The following is a 20,066-nucleotide window of genomic DNA, read 5'->3' as shown; positions in this document are numbered from 1 at the left end:
ACTTTTTATACATTTATGTATGTACTTTAGTATTGCCAAAAAAGGAACTTATGTGTTGTTGAAAAATACACATTTTGTTGAAGCTTTTTGTCATACATTCAAGTACAATTCATAAAGGTACCAATTATACTACATGAGAGAATAGTGTTGATTGGTTGGCAAGTGGATTGAGATGAGCAGAGATGCTGCCATGGAGAGTACAACAATGAATGATGATTGACAGTTAACTGTTAGACTTTGTTCAACTTTTAAACCAGGCAGGTTGACTAATTGGTCAGCGCATTGCTCTGAAAACTTAAATAGCCTATGACTATCATCTATTTTGTTGAGTTGAAACAGGCGCAGCGCAGTATAAATTCTTTCTGTTTACAAATAACAGCTCCCTATGTATTGATTAATGTAACTTCCCATGCATAGAAGTGTGCCAAGCTGCAAAACAAACTGACAATCCTAAATTGGCCATCAGTGTAATTCTTCACACACTCAGGATTATATAACAAATGTTGTCCACTTGCAGGCTGGTTGGGTATTATTTGTACCTTGCTTATTTTTTATCAGTAATCATAGGGATATCCTGGCATCACAACAGCACTGAGATTCATATACCACATTACACATTTGTGTGATAGACAACAGCACCCTGTTAATGCGACCAACACTCATACTGCATAGTCGTAAGCATGAAACAGCAAACTTCATCTGTTGCAAAGAAGTCTGAGGTGGCTTAACCTTCTAAAGTAATCTGAGGTGGCCTGGCACTTTTAGAGTAATAGAGGAAACAGGCCCTTCAGCCCAACTTGTCTCTGCTGACCTGGTTTCCTAAACTAAATTAGTCCCATTTGCCTACATTTTACCCACATCCCTCTAAACCTTTCTCATCCATGTACCTGTACAAATGTCTTTTGAATGTTGTAATTGTGCCCACCTCTACCACTTCTGCTAACAGCTTGTTCCTTATACACACCATCTTCATTGTGAAAAAAATGCCCCTCAGGTCCTTTTTAGTTCTTTCCCTTCTCATCTTAAACCTATGCCTTCTAGTTTTGGACTCTCCTACCCAGGGAAAAAGACCTTGGCTATTCACTGTATCAATGCCCGTCATGATTTTATAAACCACTATAAAGTCACCCCTCAGCCTCCTACACTCCAGGGAAAAAAGTCCCAGCCTGTCCAACCTCTCCTTACAACTCAAACCTTCCAATCTTAGTAACATTCTTGTAAATCTTTGTAAATGTTTTGCATCCTTTTTCTTTAGGACTAAAAGTGTTTGTCTTAGGGTCTGGCAAGACTTTATGCGATATAAATTATGGCCAACATCCTTGGGTAAGGTGAAGGGTGATGGGGTATACTTCCTGATCAACACTTCCTGGAGCTCAGATGTAGTGACTCTGGCCAGCCACTGCTCCCTGGACCTAGAAATCCTTACAGTAAAATGCCATCTCTACTACCTACCACGAGAGTTCACCTCTGTAATGCTGACAGCAGTCTACATACCACCCCATGAAGATGTGAAGAATGCCCTAGACGAGGTTTACACCGCCACAAACACTCTAGAGACATGATTCCCCAAGGCCCTGTTCATTGTGGCCGATGACTTCAATCAAGCCAAACTCAAGCAGGTGATGCCAAAATACCACCAACGCATTTCCTGCCCCACCAAAGGACTGAACTACTGCTACACAGCCATCAAAATGCCTACCGCTCAATCCCCCACCCACACATCAGAAAATCTGACGACAATACTGTGTTCCTCCTCCCAGCTTACAAGCAGAAGCTGAATGGGAGAATCCTTCATGAAGTGAAATACAGTGCTGGTCCGAGCCAGCAGAAGATTGTCTCTGGGTCTGCTTGGACCTCAATGGACTGGACCATGTTCAAGTGTTCAGCGAAAAACATGGACGAGTATGCCACCACCGTCTCAGACTTCATTAAGAAATGTGTGGAGGACTGTATACCAAAGAAATCAATCCGAGTGTTCCCCAATGGTAAACCTTGGATGAACCAGGAACTCCATTCCTTACTGAAGACCAGAAGTGCAGCATTCAAGTTGGGTGACCTGGACCAATATAGAAAATCCAGATATGACCTCCACAAAGCTATCAGGGAGGCCAAGAAGCAATACCGGACCAAATTATAGGCTCAGATCTACCAAACGGACTCCCACTGTCCATGGCAAGGCCTAAATGACATTACGGGATATAAAATGAAACAGTGTAAGATAGCGGGCAATGACACATCCTTCCCTGACATGCTCAATGTTTGCTACGCTTGGTTTGAGCAGAATACCACTGGCGTGGCAATGCCTGTCTCGACAGCCCCAGACACCCCTGTTCCCTCTGTCACCACTTCAGACGTCAGATCAGTCTTCCTGGGAGTCAATCCAAGGAATGCGACGGGCCCGGGCAGTGTCCCCGGCCGAGCACTCAGATCCAGTGTGGACCAGCTGGCAGAGGTTTTCACCGACATCTTCAACCTCTCCCTACTACAAGCTGAAGTCCCAACCTGCTTCAAGAAGACCACCATCATCCCCGTAACCAAGAAAGCATATGCAGTGTATCTTTATGACTACTGCCCAAAAGCTCTGACTGCAATAATCATGAAGTGCTTCAAGAGGCTGATCATGGCCCCATCAACTCCAGTCTCCCAACTGTCCTCGATCCCCTACAGTTTGCCTATTGATATAATAGATCCACAGAGGATGCCGTATCCCTAGCCCTGCACTCATCTTTGGAAATCTGGACAACAAAGACGCTTACTCAGAATCCTGCTCATTGACTACAGCTCTGCCTTCAACACCATTATCCCCTCCACACTGATCTCAAAACTGTGTGACCTTGGTCCTGGCTCTGCCCCCTGCAACTGGATCCTAAGCTTTCTGACCCAAAGCCCGCAATCAGTGAGGATAGGTAACTGCATCTCCTCCACAATAAAACTCAACACTGGAGCCCCCCAAGGATGCATCCTCAGCCCCCTACTGTACTCCCTGTACACCTATGACTGTGTTCCAAATTCTGAACGAAAGTCATCTACAAGTTGTTGATGACACCACTGTAGAGGGACAGATATCTAACAATGTAAAGTCAAAATACAGAAGGGAGATTGAGGGCTTGGTGAGGTGGTGCAGTGAAAACAATCTGTCTTTCGATGTCAGCAAAACCAAAGAACTGATCATCGACTTCAGAAAGAAGGGAGGAGAATATGCCCCCATCGACATCAATGGAACTGAGCTTGAGAGGGTGAAGAGCATCAAGTTCCTCGGAGTGACGATAACTGATGACCTGTCCTGGATTTCGCACGTAAGTGTAACAGTCAAGAAGGCACAACAATGCCTCTTCTTCCTCAGGCAGCTTAGGAAATTTGGCATGTCCGTAAGGTCCCTCACAAACTTTTACAGATGCACCGTTGAAAACATACTGTCCAGGTGCATAACAGCCTACTATGGCAACTGCTCTGCCCAGGACTGTAAGAAACTGCAGAAAGTTGTGTGCACAGACCAGACCATCACGGAAACCAACCTTCCATCCATGGAGTCTATTTACACGGCTCACTACCACGGAAAAGCGGCCAACATCATCAAAGACCCATCGCACCCTGGTAATGACCTCCTACAACCTATTCTGTCAGGGAGAAGATACAGAAGTCTGAACACACGCACAAGCAGGTTCAGGAACAGCTTCCTTCTGGCTGCTATCAAACTATTAAACAGACTCTTGCCTCAAATAATGTAACCTGCAATGTAACCTTTATGCCTCTAAGCCTTTTCGATCTGTACATCCTTTGCTTGTTGTGATCTGCCTATACCACTCGTAAGCAAAACTTTTCACTGTATTTCAGTACACGTGACAACAAAATCAATCAATCAATCAGTACAGTGATAAAAAATCTGATCTGGGTATCCTTTGTCACACAGGATGGCTTTGATATGCTGCATTTCAGCATCAAGTTTGCACGGTGAACAAATGACTCAGGTGCTACTTATGAGATTGCAAATGAGGCTAATCATACAGTCTTGCAACCGTAGGAATTCCAATTGTATCTTGATCAGACAAAGTAGATTTTCAGTAGAAGTAACTTGCTAAATGGTTGGATAAATCGCTACATACATGATGAATGATTCTTCCACATTGATTCCACAGGACTTGCACATTGATAGCAAAGTAGAGCCTATGTGCACATTTGGCATTGCCAACCAGTGCACTGATATACCACTCAAGGAAGCTATAATTATTCACAGTGCAGCCCCATGTTATGGTGATCTAGTTGTGTCACCATTATGTGAATCAATATCCATTGAACTTATAAATTCAATAACTCACAAAATTTGAGTTCAGTTTCATTGACACTATGCATGCCCAAATATTTGGTAGTGACGCTACCATGGCACCATAAGGGTCCTTTTTTTTTATTGTGTCCTTATACTGCCAGACCCTTTTTGCTTATTTTAGTAATTTAGAAACTTATTACAATTAATATGTGATCTGAGGTTTCTTAGCAAAATGTAATTCTGCATACTTATTTCTGATGAAAATGATTTGACAATTTTTGCTTATTCTACAGACTTATTAACGTCTTCTGGTAATTTGTTGGAATTCATTCCAGTACGGTCTACTCCCACAATTATCTAAAGTACATGCAGTGTCAGCAGGCAAGCAGCCCTAAAATGTAGCCTAATCAAGTTTGTGAGTTGGATGCCTATTGTTACATGCTAAGTGGCCATATCATCACCTTTCCATGCCTGTTGCTGGTGCACCCTGAAACACAGGTCGATATGTCCTGCTAGGGGATCAGAAAGGAACAATGAAGATTCTCAGGATTCTGAGGGATCAGCAAATATCAAGTGCCAATAATAATGGAGGGGTGCATTTGACTGGTGCCCATGAATCATGCCCTGAGATGCCATTGCATGGTGACCAACATGGAGGCTCTTTGCAGCTTGGTAGCCACTCTGACTTCCGTGTCGAGAATTACCAATGTTCATTTTACTCAGGGTGGGTAATAGGAGAGGAAGCAGCATATTAATGAGATGATAGTGCAATTAATAAAGTTTTAAACAAGCAATAATCCCTTTTAATAGGTAACTCACTCCATCTAAGTAAGAATCTTGCCTTGATACCTGGAATTAATTAAAAGATGGAGTGAGTTGCTCCCAACATCAAGTTAGGCCTTATTGGACTTCTCAGATGATTATGCCATAATTCGCACTGTAGCCCATGTCATTCAGAACCCCCATAAGATTCTACCTTTTATCTATCCGGAGTTTTCAATGACTCAGATTCTTTATTTCCTCTGCTCCTGCTTTATGCTGCAATGCTAAATGCACACCTACTAGAAGACTGACAGGACTAAAATAAACTTTTTCTAGTCTACAGAAAAGTGGCATTAGTTTTAAAACATAAGGAGATCCTTATGCCTTGACACAATAGCAAATAAACAATGTCCTGTTACTAGCCTGGGCAGCTGCAAACTAGCCTTATCTCTTGCTACAATGAGGCAATATGTTATTTGACTGGTTGCTATACTCATGCTGCCCTTTGTTTCGAACGAATGACTGAAGAATATCAAAATCGTTAAAGTTTTATCCGATCTTTTGTTCCTCTAATGATAATGCCCGCATTTATACAATAAAAACTCCTATAATAATTTGTGACACTGCAGTTCCACCCTCTGGTTACCACGTAGCACTGCAAAGGAACTTTAATCAACACCCATTACAGTCACTTCATTTTATTTTCTCTCCCTGGTTTATTTCTCAGATGGGGGTCTATAATTAATTCAGTGTAAATATTTTTAGAATTAATATTGAATTTTCCACTTACTTATTCTTATCCAATCACTGGAGACTTCCATCAAAATCAGTTTCTGCTTTTGCCTCACTAGCCCCAACCTAATGACCCAGAGTCAGCCACCTGTAAACTCCACAATTTTTGTTTAATAAATGTTCACCTTTGATGCTCTGCTCTAATTTCTTCCCAATGACTGTGACCTGGCTCCCTGCTCCCCGTTCTCTACTACTCAAGCTTTCATGTTACTCCATGGTTCTATATTAGACTTTGGGCTCCCCACACTCACTATCACTGCCATTGCATGCACATACTATTGACTTAAAGTCTTTTATCTCTGGTTTTAAGTTTTCTTTGCCTGTTCTTGTCCAGTGTCTCTATTGTGATATGGCCCTTATTGCCTGTTAGCTTATGAATATAAGAAGGAAGTTGTTCTTTGCAAATCCTGAACTTAGAAGACTGAATTTGCTGTCTTGGAGAAAATGTAGCCATAAACAGAAGAAAATCAACATTACAACTGCTTTCAAATGATCAAAAAAATTAGATTTCAGAAAGAATCAGTGCTCCAAATGAGCTGGACAATGAAGCTATTATTAAAATCTCTAGATAGTAGGAACTGCAGATGCTGGAGAATCCGAGACAACAAGGCAGAAAGGCTGTCAGAAAAAGGTCTAGGCCCGAAACGTCAGCCTTTCTGCTCCTATGATGCTGCTTGGCCTGCTGTGTTCATCCAGCCCTGCACCTTGTTGTCTCTCATTAAAATCTCTATTTTTGATTTTCTAATCAACCTGTTCAGAGATTTAAACCTGGAAGCTACATTACTACTATGCCACTACTACTATGGCACGAGAGGCCCTTCTCTAAACTTTTCCTTTACTTTTGTTTCACTTTACCACAGGAGCTTATATCAGACATCTTTTTATTTAACATTTAATGGAAGCAAAAGGGCTGAGGCTGCACATGCAGCACCACAGAATAGCAATAGTTTTTTTTAAAATGTCCAAGAATAAGTAACAAGAAGCAAATCCAAGTTACAAGAAGCAAATTCAAACTTTAATGACATGTCTTAAAATCCAGAACATTCTAGAAGAGGGTTTCTTACAATTTTACTGCCCTGGAGAAAAAATAGCATTTTATCCAAATTCCTTTTGTAAAAGCAATGATTTCTTCAATATTTTATTCCATACATCAATAAAAAGCTCAATCAGTTTTGAACCATTATATATACATTGTAGGATCTAATTCCTAAATCAAGCATTTATTTAAAATATCAGGTATTCTATGTTTCAAATTGCCAGAATTTTCGTGCTAAGTCTCTAAAGTGGAAATAAGCTATTTCCATTTTGACAGGAGGTTTTAAACACAGTTTATCAGATTTATTTATTCATCACAAGTGTAAAGTGTACATGCAAGAAATTGTTTTTTTCCCTGTAAAACTGGCTGGAAATTATTATAATGTGAACTCCTCCATCTATCTACCTTCCTCCCACGACACACACACACACATTTCCTCTCTATCACTTTTTTTAGCTTCAGCTTTACATTGAAGAACTGTGTCAGTACATATTTACTTTTGTTGTTTGATTAATATACTGGGCCCTGTTTGATAGGAAAATATAAAAATCTTCTTTCAGGTTAATAGCAAAGGAAAGCAGCTAATCAGTGTATAAAATACCTACAAGAGACTGTATACTCTGAAATAAATTTGCCAACTCCAGCTGAGGGCATTTCTGGAGTTTCCTTTTGACTGCCATCTGACCTGTCAAGACAAACAGTCTTTGCTTCCCAATGTCCAATATTTTTACACCTGATAACAAGGTGCCCGAAGAAAGTAGAAAGAATAAGACATTTTTAATACCATTATGATTTTTCTCCCAGATTGCTCACACCAGTGTCCAAAAAAAATCTTTCATTCCTGGATGCTCCAGGATAATCTTTGAGAGTTGGCAACTCTATTCTGAGAAGGTATGAAAGTTGCAACTGGTAACTAAGTTTGGAAAGAAGGAATGCAAACCATAACTTCAAATTGATAACAAAACTATCACTTATAGACCAAAAGCATCCTTCCCAACTCATTGGTAATAGGCATAGATATTCTCCATTTTACATCTATACACCTATGTAAAAGAAGAAGCAGCTGCATGATTATTCTGCTCTGTTGGCAGCTAGCATTAAAATGTATCAGTAGATTATGAGCTCATCAAAGTGCCAGTATTATATTTTTCATTGTTGTCACTCAGTGACAGTAGTCACCATCAACAGTGTTCGATGAACACAACACAAAATCCCTACTACACTTCCCAATAATATGTTGTTTCTGCAGTCCTTGGAGAGTATATTTTCCTGCATATGTGTGTATTGCATTTTCTGTATCAAACAGTCTTTAGGCCTCGCTGAAAGGAAAACTTGCTATGTTGTGTTTCCTTGTGGACCTGTGTTTAGCTGAAACTTGAGGCTTAATAAACCTATTTCACTTAGGTCCTTTATAAGAAGCATCTCTCATTATAAGTAGCACATAGATAGTGGACTGAAGTTCAGTTTGATTTGATGATAATCCTCCTGAGGCAAGTCCCAAGAATCCTGGAGTTGGAAATTTATGTGAAGAGTTAAGAGATTTAAGTTAAGAGATTCTCTTGAATTGATTTTAAGGTACATTGCTAGGAGAAAAAGACAATTTTACTCAAAGGCCCAATTTATATATTGGAGTTAAACGAATACATGAGACAGAAGCTGAAATAAAGGGGACATAAATGTTTCCTGCAGGTAGACTTTTCTGCCATTAAATTTCAAACAATTTCAACAAAATGACATTAGCAAGCATAGGTGTTGCTCGTAGCATCAATGACCAATATGCTGATGGCTACTGCAGGCAGAACGACAAAGTCAAAATCAAATGACTCCTGGATCACAAACACATAAGAAATTAGAATGAAATATAGAAATCTGAATACAGTATCAAAGAGTTGAATGTAGGAATTTCAGGGATCAGAATGTTTGTAACACTGAAGCTTCATTCTTTCAGTTCACATTGATCTTCCTGATAATATTTTCTTGTAGCATATATATATGGCTTTATATGGTTTGTAACCATTCCTCGTAATTCATTATTCTTCAAATATGAAACCCTTTTTTTTAGATTCCAGCCTGCAACACTGCCAGATATCTATTGTATTACGTATTAATCATCTCAGTCTTGCTGTCTGGAATTCTATTCCAAAGGTTCTCACTCTCTTACACCTTTTATCACTTTCAAAAAGCTCTCAAAACCAACCCTTTTGGTCACCTCCCTACTTTTTCTCCAATCACTGCTTAGTACCCAAATTCCCTTCCTATCATGAAGTAACTTAGGCTGAAGACAGCAGTGAACAATCACTTTAAAACTTTGGAGCCAATTGTATGGCAATTTTAGGTGGCATAATATATCACTAGGAATGCCATGTTTTTTTTTGGAGGCTCAACCAAGAACAAAGATTAAATATGTTTTAAAAATTGTGGGCAACGCAAATTCAAGAAATTAATTCCAGGGGGTTATGGCTAGTCCTTAACCACAGATCTTCACGGATAAATGGGAAGTTGTCCACTTCAGTGGGAAAGCTAGAAAGGTTAATGTTAGGAGGGTCCTTGTACACTGGTCATTGAAGGAAAGCATCAGATACAACAAGCAGTTAGGAAAATAAATTGCATGATGGCCTTCATTGTAAGTGGGTTTTAAAATAGGAACAACGAGATCTTCCTGCTGCTGCAGGATGTTGCTGAGACCACATTTGAAGTATCATGTGCAGTTTTGATCTGATTACCACAGAGAGAGGCAGCAAACATTCACCAGACTGATTCCTGGGATAGCAGGTTTGCCTTTTGAGGAGACAGTAGGTCAACTGGGCCTGTATTCACTGGGAGTTTAAAAGAATGAAAGAGGACCTCATTGAAACGTGTACAATTCTAACGACTGGATGTGGGGATGATGTTTCGCCTGGCTACAGAGTTCCAGAACAAGGGGTTATGGTCTCAGAATATGTGGTAGGGCATTTCAGAGAGAGATGTAGTGAAATTTCTTCACTCAGAGGGTGGTGAACCTGTGTAATTCTGCATCACAGAAGGCTGTGGAGGACAAGTCACGTGTCCCAGCAATACGAATCAGAGCATCCCCTCTCTCAGGAATTGGAGTGCCCTCATGGGATTGCACATCCTCCATATTTCAGATATGGTGACACCGCCTGGGATACCTTATCATACAGCCTCAAGTATTCTTCTCATTACTGGAAGCCAAGACTGACAAATCAAGCAGGCTTCCAGGTGGGGGGCCAGTCCATGATATAAATTACATGGTGTGAAGTAGCATTTGAGGAAAGACAGACTTCTGGGGCTGAATTTTTCCAGTCTTTTGGAGATGGGCTGGCAAGCGGGACAGCTGGCAATATGGCAGTGAAATGGAACTGTAAAGTAAACTCAAGAAGTTCAGCTACCGTGGCATATCGTCAGCTGTGGGAAGCTTAGCAGCAACTTCATAGTGGGTTACCACTGCCATCAGAAATGGATGTTGCATGTTCAATAGAACGGCTCCCCAGCGTCAATAATATTTTCTGCACCCAAGGTGGTGCCACTGGAATGTTCCTATCTGCCTGTCCCTTCTTTCCTCAGAAATTCCAACTCTCTTCAAGGGCACCTGAGTACGAAAGGGCCTTCTGCTTAGTGATACAATCTTAGAATTAGTAAGCAATAATGTTGGCATTGCCAAAGCTGCTGAAGGGCTAGCCCTCTGAAAGTGCTCAAAGCTATCATGTTGGACCAGAGTCCTTAATTGCCATGGGCAAAATGCCTCCATAGAGTCCTGCCACATGCTGGAATAGGATCACCTCCCACCTCGGTTACTACAGTGGGTCTTCAAATTCCTCAGAACAATTCAGCCTTCAGGTTTCCAACGTGTCACTTCCACCTACCCCCCATTTGAAACATATCAAATATATTAAAATTCTCCCTGTTATTTCATTGATGCATTACTTCAAGGTATATTTTCATAATTATGATTTTAGGACATTTTAATGAGATTTATTATCTTATATAAATTATCAGAAAAAAGCATCTAAAGCCCTGCATTAAAATTCTGCAACTGCATTAAATGGTGTCAGAAATTAAACTTTATAATGTTGCTGCCCATTCAACCCTAAAAAATAATTTTGTTCTTGTTATATTGAGTACCTAATCGAACAATTGTCATTACACTACTGTTTGCAATGTTTTGCTATTTATGTTGCTGTTGAACCTCTTGATTATAACTTCTCAATCATTCAAATATCCAACATTTCGTGTCAATTTGGATGGTAAAAGGTCTTTCTCATTTTTATGTTTGTAATTAAATAGGACAGGTAAATGAATGTATGACAAATGTATTAAAATGACAAAGAAATATCTAGCAACTTTAGTTGAGATGCTCTAGTGAAATACTTAGAAAAATTGTTTGATTGCATATCCTAAAAATAAGCTGTTAAGTATCATTAAGTACCAAACAACATTTTACAATTACAGAAGATATTACCCAACTGGAATGAGGGTTAGCTTTACTTCTGAACAATATAAGGAATGGCTTAATGAGATTCCCATAATGAATAGCAGTCGATGCTGAAATTCAGAGTTATTTCATGCACACAAAAACCCTAGAAAAAACTGAAAGTTTCAGTATATTTTCCTCTAAGTACTGGAGCCAGCTGCAGGTACAAAGATGCAAACAGCCATTTTTTGCCTTGAATTCTAACTACTGTCAAAAAAATTTCATGCAAAAGAATTTTCAAGACAACCTTCCTCCTTTCTCTAGAATTCTCCATGTCAGAGACTAAAATATCCTGTCAAGTCTCAGAAAACAAATTAAGCAGCATTCTGGCCTGTAGGATATGTTTCATTAAATGATTTGTGCTTTCCAATACTGTGATGAAACTAACAAGTCAATATTTGTACCAACACTGCAACAAGCACATAAAGGCCAGAGCTGGAAAAAACTGATGAAGGCAGCTTTTTTTTCCCATTGAAACCAATGCTATCATTGTACCTAATCCTCATGCCATGGAGGAAGCTTGCTTTTGATCCTCCTGCTCTTGCTCACCCTCTCCCATCAGCGGCTGTCGTTTTTTAAGCTCTCGATGATACTTTGCCATCAAGGAGGCATAAATGCAACCATATGCCCCAGCCACCACCATCATGATGCAAACAATGCCACACAAGACCCCAGCAACAACGACTGTTCCAATGGCTCGCCTGACACTGACTGGGCGGTAGCGTTGTCTCATGCAATCTGAAGTGTGAAAGTAATGTGGCCTTGGGGTGCTGACCTCCTGTTTCATACAGGGAGGGCTTGTGACTACTTTTCGATCTCCTGAGGATTTGTTTTCATCCTCCAGTTGGATGCAATAGTTGAACATCTCTATTGGAACTGCTCTGAGATCTTTCCCACGGAGGTCTTTTGGCAGAGAACATTCAATTCCATCAAGTTTTCCACCTGATTTTAAGACAGATTAATCAATTAATTAGGACTTGTATTCTGCCAGTCAAAACAATACATCATATTTTCCCAGTGTAACCATTTCCTCAAGTAAGCAATGCTTACATTTATTAAGCAAGTTTTAGCAAACACATTTTATTTAACATTTTCCCATCTTTTTAACTGCCCTCATAATATTTTGTTATTTCATTGGGGCAAGGACTTTATTGGGCAATTCTGGATGTTCTGTAGGTGATGGCACTCTGTAGGGAAGTATCATGTGAAATCATTGGCATAGTGCTCAAGTTTTTTATTCATATTTCCTCTGGTTTTAAAGGAAAGAAAATCATTGGCTGCAATCTTTTATTTCCTCACTTTGAGCAGAAATTCAGCCTTTACAGTTGAATTAAATGGTCTAATATTTATTGACGTGCTTCTTAGAAAAAATTGCAAGCTACAGCAAGAGCAGAAATACAGTTAAATGTCCCAAAGTGCCTTATAGGAGCATTACCAAACCAAATTTGAATTCAAGGTATTGAACGTGGCATTAGGAAAGGTGACCAAAAATGTGATCAAAGTGGTAGTTTTAAAGAATTGTCTCAAAGGAGTAGGGAGAGGTAACAGAACAGAAAGGTTTAAGTTGTCAATTTCAGAGTTTAGGACCTTGGTGTGGCCATCAGTGTGGGCAAAGGAAGTTCAAGAAGTCAGAATTGGAGGAATTTCAAAACAAGGCTGAGAATGTTATAATTGAGACATTGCTGGACCAGGAGCCAATGTAAATGAGTGAAAAATTGAGGTGATGCGAACAGGACCTGATGTGAGCTAGGATAGAGACCACAAAACCATAAGATGTCAGAGCAGAATTAGACTATTCACCTCATTGAGTCTGCTCCACTGTTCGATCATGGCTGATATATTTCTCAACCCTATTCACCTGCCTTTTCCCTGCAACCCTTGATCCCCTAACTAATCAAGAACCTATCTATCTCTGTCTTAAATACACAGACTTGGCATCCACAGCTCTCTGCGACAATGAATTCCACAGAGTCACCAACTGCTGGCTGAAGAAATATCTCCCCATCTCAGTTCTAAAGGGTCGTCACTTCTCCCTGAGGTTGTGCCTTTGGGTCCTAGTCTCTCCTACTAGTGAAAATATCTTCTCCATGTCCAGTCTATCCAGGCCTCTCAGTATCCTGTAAGTTTCAATCACAACCTCCTCATATCCTTCTAAACTCCATCGAGTATAAATCCAGCAGATTTTTAAATCAACTTATATTTAAAGGAGACTTGCAAACCACTGCCACATCTCCAACCCCCATTACCTCTCAATGTTGTTGTCATCTGTCAAATCTGTGTCCAACTTGCCCAGAACTCCATTCTTGAATCATGCTAAACAGGTTTCTGGCCTTGCAATAATAACAACCAGTTATTTTCAAAGTCGCAAGTTATGCCCTAAATGACTGGGATAAAGGTAAGCCATTCCTTCTCATCCTTATCAACCTGTCTACACAATGAATTCTACACCAATGGCTCTACAAGGTCGTCCAGCTGAATAGAACCACTCTTTTATATATCTAAACTACCCTGCTCCCATACCATTACCTCTGGCATCCCTCACAAATCTATCCCTTGTCCACACCATTTCATTTTGACATGCTTCCCACTGACAGCATTAGTTTTCACATGTATCGAACAACATTCAACTGTGCCAATCTTACTGATCTTTCAACCACTGACTGTCTGTAACATATCCGAAAATTTATGTGACGTCTAGAATTAGATGAGCAAAAAAGTCTTCCAATTAAATATCAGGAAGACTGAAGGCATTGTCTTTGAACATACCATAACTCTGTTCCCTAGCCATTAAATATGTCTCTCTCCTTATAATTATCTGTAACTAACTGTTCATAACCTTGGTGTATATTTGATTTTGATGTGAGCCACTGACCACATATCCATATCCAATAAAGATTCTATTTCCACCTCTATAATATCACCTAACTCTGTCCTTGCCTGAACTCATCTACTGCAGAAACCTTCATCCACACTTTGATAACTTCAAGACTTTACTATTCCAATCAACTTCCGGCTTTTTTTATTCATATGTGGGATGTGGGCATCACTGGATTGGCCAGCATTTATTGCCCATCCCTAGTTGCTCTTGAGAAGGTAATGGTAAGCTGCCTTCTTGAACCACTGCAGTGGTTTGATCCACAATGTCATCAGGGAGGGAATTCCAGGATTTTGATCCAGCAACAGTGAAAGACAGTGATATATTTCCAAGCCAGGATGATGAGTTGCTATGAGAGACATTTACGAGTGGTGGTGTTCCCATGTATTTGCTACCCTTGTCCTTCTAGATGGAAGTGGTTGTGGGTTTGGAAGGTGTTGTCTGAGGATCTTTGGTGAATTTCTGCAATACATCTTGTAGATAGTGCACACTGCTGCAGCTGAGCATTGGTGGAAGAGGGAATGGATGTTTGATTTGTCTACATTACATGCCTCACATTCTACCCTTCATAAACTTGGGGTTATCCAAATCTATGACACACATGTCCCAGTCACACCAAGTCATGTTTGCCATCACGCATCTGCCTGGTGTACTACGTTGGCTCCATTACAGCACCACATCCGTACTGAAATTCTTATGCATGTTTTCAAATTGCTTCATGGCATCCCTAATCATTTAAACTCTTCAACCCTATAACCCTCCAAGATATGTTCACTCTTGCAATTTTGGCCCCTCTGATTTTAAACATTTCATCATGGTTCACCACACCTTTTAGCTGGCAAGATCCCAAGTTCTAGAATTAACTCTGTAACCTTCTCGGCTCTTCAGCTCTGCTTTGTTTCTTGAAGAAAATCCATAAAATTTAAATCTTTGATCAAGCTCTGCTTCAATATTTTTTGTTATGGCTCAGTGTAAAATTTTATTTGATAATGTTGCCATGCTTTGGGATGTTTTACTATATTACGGATGCTATATAAAATCTGGGTAAGCAGCCATAGGGTCCCACAAGGCACGGTAGAAATTTCTCTCTGTTAGAGACAAGTGGTAATAGAGATTAAGGGCCAATTCCAGATGATTTCAAGTATCTCTGGACATCAGAGCTGTCTAAGAAAAATTAGCAAACAGTGAAATTCACAGCTGACCTTGGAGAAACCTATGTGGGAGAGCTCACAGCAGGGGAGCAGCTCAGTATAATTATAAAACTTAGGTACTAAGTTATCCTGGAGCAGTGTTCTTGTTAGAGCAGCAAGACTATGCTATTTTCTTGGTCTGTAGATTGTTAAGGTGCAAAGATGGCCTTTACTAGAGTGATGTGCTTTTCCTGCCGGATGTGGGAGATTAGGGAGAGTTTCCATGTCACTGATGATAATGTCTGCAGCAAGTGTGTTCGTTATGAATCCTATCAGATCATTTGGAGTGTCAGTCCAAGGCAATGAGGAAATTATAGGAGTTAGGGGGTGCGATGGATGGCTATTTCAGGAAGGGAGAGATAAACCAAAGAAACTGTCAGGTAGATGGGTTACTTCCAGGAAAGATAGGAGAGGGAGGCAGGTCATGCAGGAGTCTCCTGTGGCTACCCTCATCTCAAACAAGTGTGCTGTTTTGGTAAATGTAGGGGGTGATCGACTGTCAGGGAAATGTAGAACTGACAGCCAGGTTTCTAGTACCAAGGCTGGCTCTAATGTAACGAGGGGTCATCAGGTTCCAAGTGATTGATTGTGATAGGGGACTCTCTAGTCAGAGGGAAAAAGAGACATTTCTGCAGCCAACAGTGAGACACCAGAATGGTGTATTGCCTCCCTGGTGCCAGGATCAAGGATGTCTTGGAGAGGGTGCAGAATATTCTTGAAGGGGAGAGGGACCAGCAGGAGGTTGTTGTACACATTGGAACTAATGACATAGGTAAAGAAAAGGATGAGATTCTGAGGAGAGAAAATAGGAAGTTAGGCAGGAATTGAAAAAGGAGGTCTTCAAGGGTAGTAATATCTGGATTACTCCCCATGCCACAAGCTAGTGAAGGTAGGAATAGGAGGATAAAGCAGATGAATGAGTGGCTGAGCAGCTGGTGCAGGGGAGAAGGCCTCACATTTTTGGATCATTAGAATCTCTTCTGGGGTAGAGGTGACCTGTATTAGAAGGACAGATTGCACCTGAATTGGAAAGAGACTAACATAGTGGCGGGGAGATTTGCTAGCACTACTGGGGAGCATTTAAATTGGTAAGTAGGGGAGGGGGAGAGGTGGGACCTAGGGAGATAGTGAGGAAAGAGATCAGTCTGACAGTGGTACAGTTGGGGAAAGGAGCAAGTCAGATAGTCAGGCAGGCAGTATCAAAGCAGAGAACAAGGTAGGACTGATAAATTAAACTGCATTTATTTCAATGCAAGAGACCTAACAGATAAGGCAGATGAACTCAGGGCGTGGTTGAGAACAAGGGACTGGGATATCATTGCTATTACAGAGATGTGGCACAGGGATGGACAGAACTGACAGCTTAATGTTCCAAGGTATAGATGCTATGGGAAGAATAGAAAGGATAGAAAAGAGAGGAGGGGGAGTGACATTTTTGATTAGGGATAACATTATGGTTGTACTTCGGAAGGATATTCCTGGGAATACATCCAGGGAAGTTATTTGGGTGGAACTGAGAAATAAGAATGGAATGATTGCCTTATTGGGATTGTACAGTAGACTCTCCAAAATAATCAGCAAGAAATTGGAAACAAGTTTGTAACGAGATCTCAGTTATCTGTAAGAATAATTGGGTGGTTATGGTAGTGTATTTTAACCTTCCAAGCATAGACTGGCACTGCCATAGTGTTAAGGGTTTGGATGGAGAGGAATTTGTTAAGTGTATACAAGAAAATTTTCTGATTCAGTATGTAGATGTACCAATAGAGAAGGTGCAAAACTTGACCTAGCCTTGGGGGAACTGTCAGGGCAGGTGACTTAAGGCATCAATGGGGGAGCACTTTGAGGCCAGTCACCATAATTCTATTTGTTTTAAAATAGTGATGGAAAAGGATTGACTCAATCTAAAAGTTGAAGTTCTAAATTAGAGGACGGGCAATTTTGACAGTATTAGGCATCAACTTTCAAAGGTTGTTTGGGGGCAGACGTTTGCATGTAAAGGGACGGCTGGGAAATGGGAAACCTTCAAAAATGAGATAATTAGAGTCCAGAGACAGTATGTTCCTGTTAGGGTGAAGGGTAAGGCTGGTAGGTGTAGGGAATGCTGGATGTCTAGAGAAATTGAGATGTTGGTCAAGAATAAGAAGGAAGCATTTGTCAGGTATAGACAGCAGAGATCGTGTGAATCCCTAGAAGAGTATAAAGGCAGTAGGAGTATACTTAAGATGGAAATCAGGAGGGCAAAATGGGGACGTAAGATAACTTTGGCAAATAGAGTTAAGGAGAATCCAAAGGGATTCTATAAATACATTAAGGACAAAAGGGTAACTAGAGAGAGAATAGGGCCCTTTAAAGATCAGCAAGGCTGCCTATGTGTGGAACCGCAGGAGTATTTTGCAATACTAAACGAGTATTTTGCATCAGTGTTCACTGAGAAGAAGGATATGGAAGATATAGAACACGGGGAAATAAAAGAGATATCTTCAAAAATGTCCATATTACAGAGGAGGAGATGCTGGAATGGCTTTAAACGCTTAAAGGTGGATAAATCCCCAGGACCAGATGAGGTGTGCACTAGAATTGTGTGGGAAGCTAGGGAAGTGATTACTGGGCCCCTTCCTGAGATATTTGTGTCATCGATCACCACAGGTGAGGTGCCAGAAGGCTGGAGGTTGGCTAACATGGTGCCACTATTTAAGAAACATAGTAAGAAAAAGGCAAGGAACTATAGACCAGTCAGCCTGACATCAGTCGTGGGCAAGTTATTGGAGAGAATCTTGAGGGACAGGATTTACATGTATTTGGAAAGGCAAGGACTGATTGGGGATAGTCAGCATGGCTTTGTGTGTGGGAAACCGTGTCTCACTAACTTAATTGAGATTTTTTGAAGAAGTAATGAAGATGATTGATGAGGGCAGAGCAGTGGGTGTGATCTATATGGACTTCAGTAAGGCGTTTGACAAGGTTCGTCATCGTCGACTGGTTAACAAGGTTAGATCACATGGAATACAGGGACAACTAGCCATTTGGGTACAGCACTGGCTCGAAGGTAGAAGACAGAGAGTGGTGGTGGGTGGTTGCTTTTCAGACTAGAGGCCTGTGACCAGCAGTGTGCCACAAGGATCGGCAGTGAGTCCACTACTTTTTGTCATTTAAATAAATGATTTGGATGTGCGCACAGGAGGTACGGTTAGAAAGTTTGCAGATGACACCAAAATTGGAGGTGTAGTGGAAAGCGAAGAAGGTTACCTCAGAGTAACCTTGATCAGATCTTGATGGGCCGAGGAATGGCAGATGGAGTTTACTTTAAAAAAATGTGAGGTGTTGCATTGTTGGTAAGGCAAATCAGGACAGGACTTATACACTTAACGGTAAGGTCCTGGGGGTGTTGCTGAACAGAGGGACCTTGGAGTGCGGGTTCATAGTTCCTTGAAAGTGGAGTCGCAGATAGATCAAGTAGTGAAGAAGACATTTGGTATGCTTGCCTAATTGGTCAGTGCATGAGTATAGGAGTTGAGAGGTTATGTTGCAGCTGTACAGGACATTGGTTAGGTCACTTTTGGAAAACTGTGTACAGTTATGGTCTCCCTGCAATAGGAAGGATGTTGTGAAACTTGAAAGAGTTCAGAAAAGATTTACAAGGATATTGCTAAGGCAGGAGGGTTTGAGCTTTAGGGAGAGGATGAATAGACTGGGGCTATTTTCCCTGGAGCATCGGAGGCTGAGGGGTGATGTTATACAAGTTTATAAAATCATGTGGGAAATTGTTGAGGTAAATAAACAAGGTCTTTTCCCGAGGGTGGAGATGTCCAGAACTGGAGGGAATAGGTTTAAGGTGAGAGGGGAAAGATTTAAAAGGCACCCAAGAGTTAACTTTTTCACACAGAGGGTAGTGCATGCACGGAATGAGCTGCCAGAGAAAGTGGTGGAGGCTGGTACAATTACAACATTTAAAGGCATCAAGATGGGCCTATGAATAGGAAGGGTTAGAGGGATATGGCCGAAATGTTGGCAGATGGGACTAGATTTACATAGGAAATTTAGTTGGCATGGATGAGTTGAACCAAAGGGTTTGTTTCCGTGCTGTGTGTCTCTATGACTCTAAGTATGGGACAAGGCAAGGAGGCATTCTTCCATGAAACAGTTGGAATAGGGATTGAAATTATGTCACTGGAATCAATCTGTACCATACACTACTCATCTAACCATGATAAATTGAAGTTATTGTGGGGTCATCAAGAGAAATTGTCAAACGTTGATATAACAGTAACACAGATGATGGATCTAACTGCAACTAAAGTGAGGCACCACCAGAGGTAAGTAATGTTCTAGATGTGAAGTTGAGGCCCAGGTGATGAAAAGGTTACAGGTCAGATGTTCATCTCTGAACCATTTAAAATGCCAATGCTTACAACTAATTTAGCATCAGAAAATGGCTGGGAAAGGGACAGAGTTGGTGTCAAGTGAGTGGCGTTTGTGGCAAGGATTGAAGACAAAACCTCTTCCCAATATTTATTTAGTAACTACAAAAACTCTGGCTGATGTCTCCTGCCCAGAATTAATGAAGATCAGTTAGTTGAGCTGGGATAGTAGGAACTGCAGATGCTGGAGAATCTGAGATAACAAGGTGTAGAGCTGGATGAACACAGCAGACCAAGCAGCATCAGAGGAGCAGG

The 20,066-nt window shown here is 40.8% G+C and overlaps 2 protein-coding genes across 2 annotated transcripts in view; one reads left to right on the top strand and one right to left on the bottom strand.

Moving 5' to 3' along the window:
• LOC109930100 (voltage-dependent calcium channel subunit alpha-2/delta-4-like) overlaps window positions 1-20,066 on the top strand; it is a 375,911-nt gene that overhangs the window by 200,922 nt on the left and 154,923 nt on the right. The gene's annotated exons all lie outside the window — the stretch shown is intronic.
• The window catches only part of LOC109931676 (leucine-rich repeat and transmembrane domain-containing protein 2), a 21,444-nt gene continuing 13,205 nt past the window's right edge, over window positions 11,828-20,066 (bottom strand). The window contains exon 4 of the mRNA XM_048607520.1: window positions 11,828-12,267. Within this exon, the coding sequence (XP_048463477.1) occupies window positions 11,828-12,267 (440 nt within the window). The remainder of the gene's footprint in view (window positions 12,268-20,066) is intronic.

The sequence above is a fragment of the Rhincodon typus genome, chromosome 18, assembly GCF_021869965.1.
Source record: "Rhincodon typus isolate 14 chromosome 18, sRhiTyp1.1, whole genome shotgun sequence".
In the NCBI taxonomy this organism is placed as follows: domain Eukaryota; kingdom Metazoa; phylum Chordata; class Chondrichthyes; order Orectolobiformes; family Rhincodontidae; genus Rhincodon; species Rhincodon typus.
The sequence above is the reverse complement of the archived record's forward strand: the minus strand, read 5'-3'. Positions and strand labels throughout refer to the sequence as shown.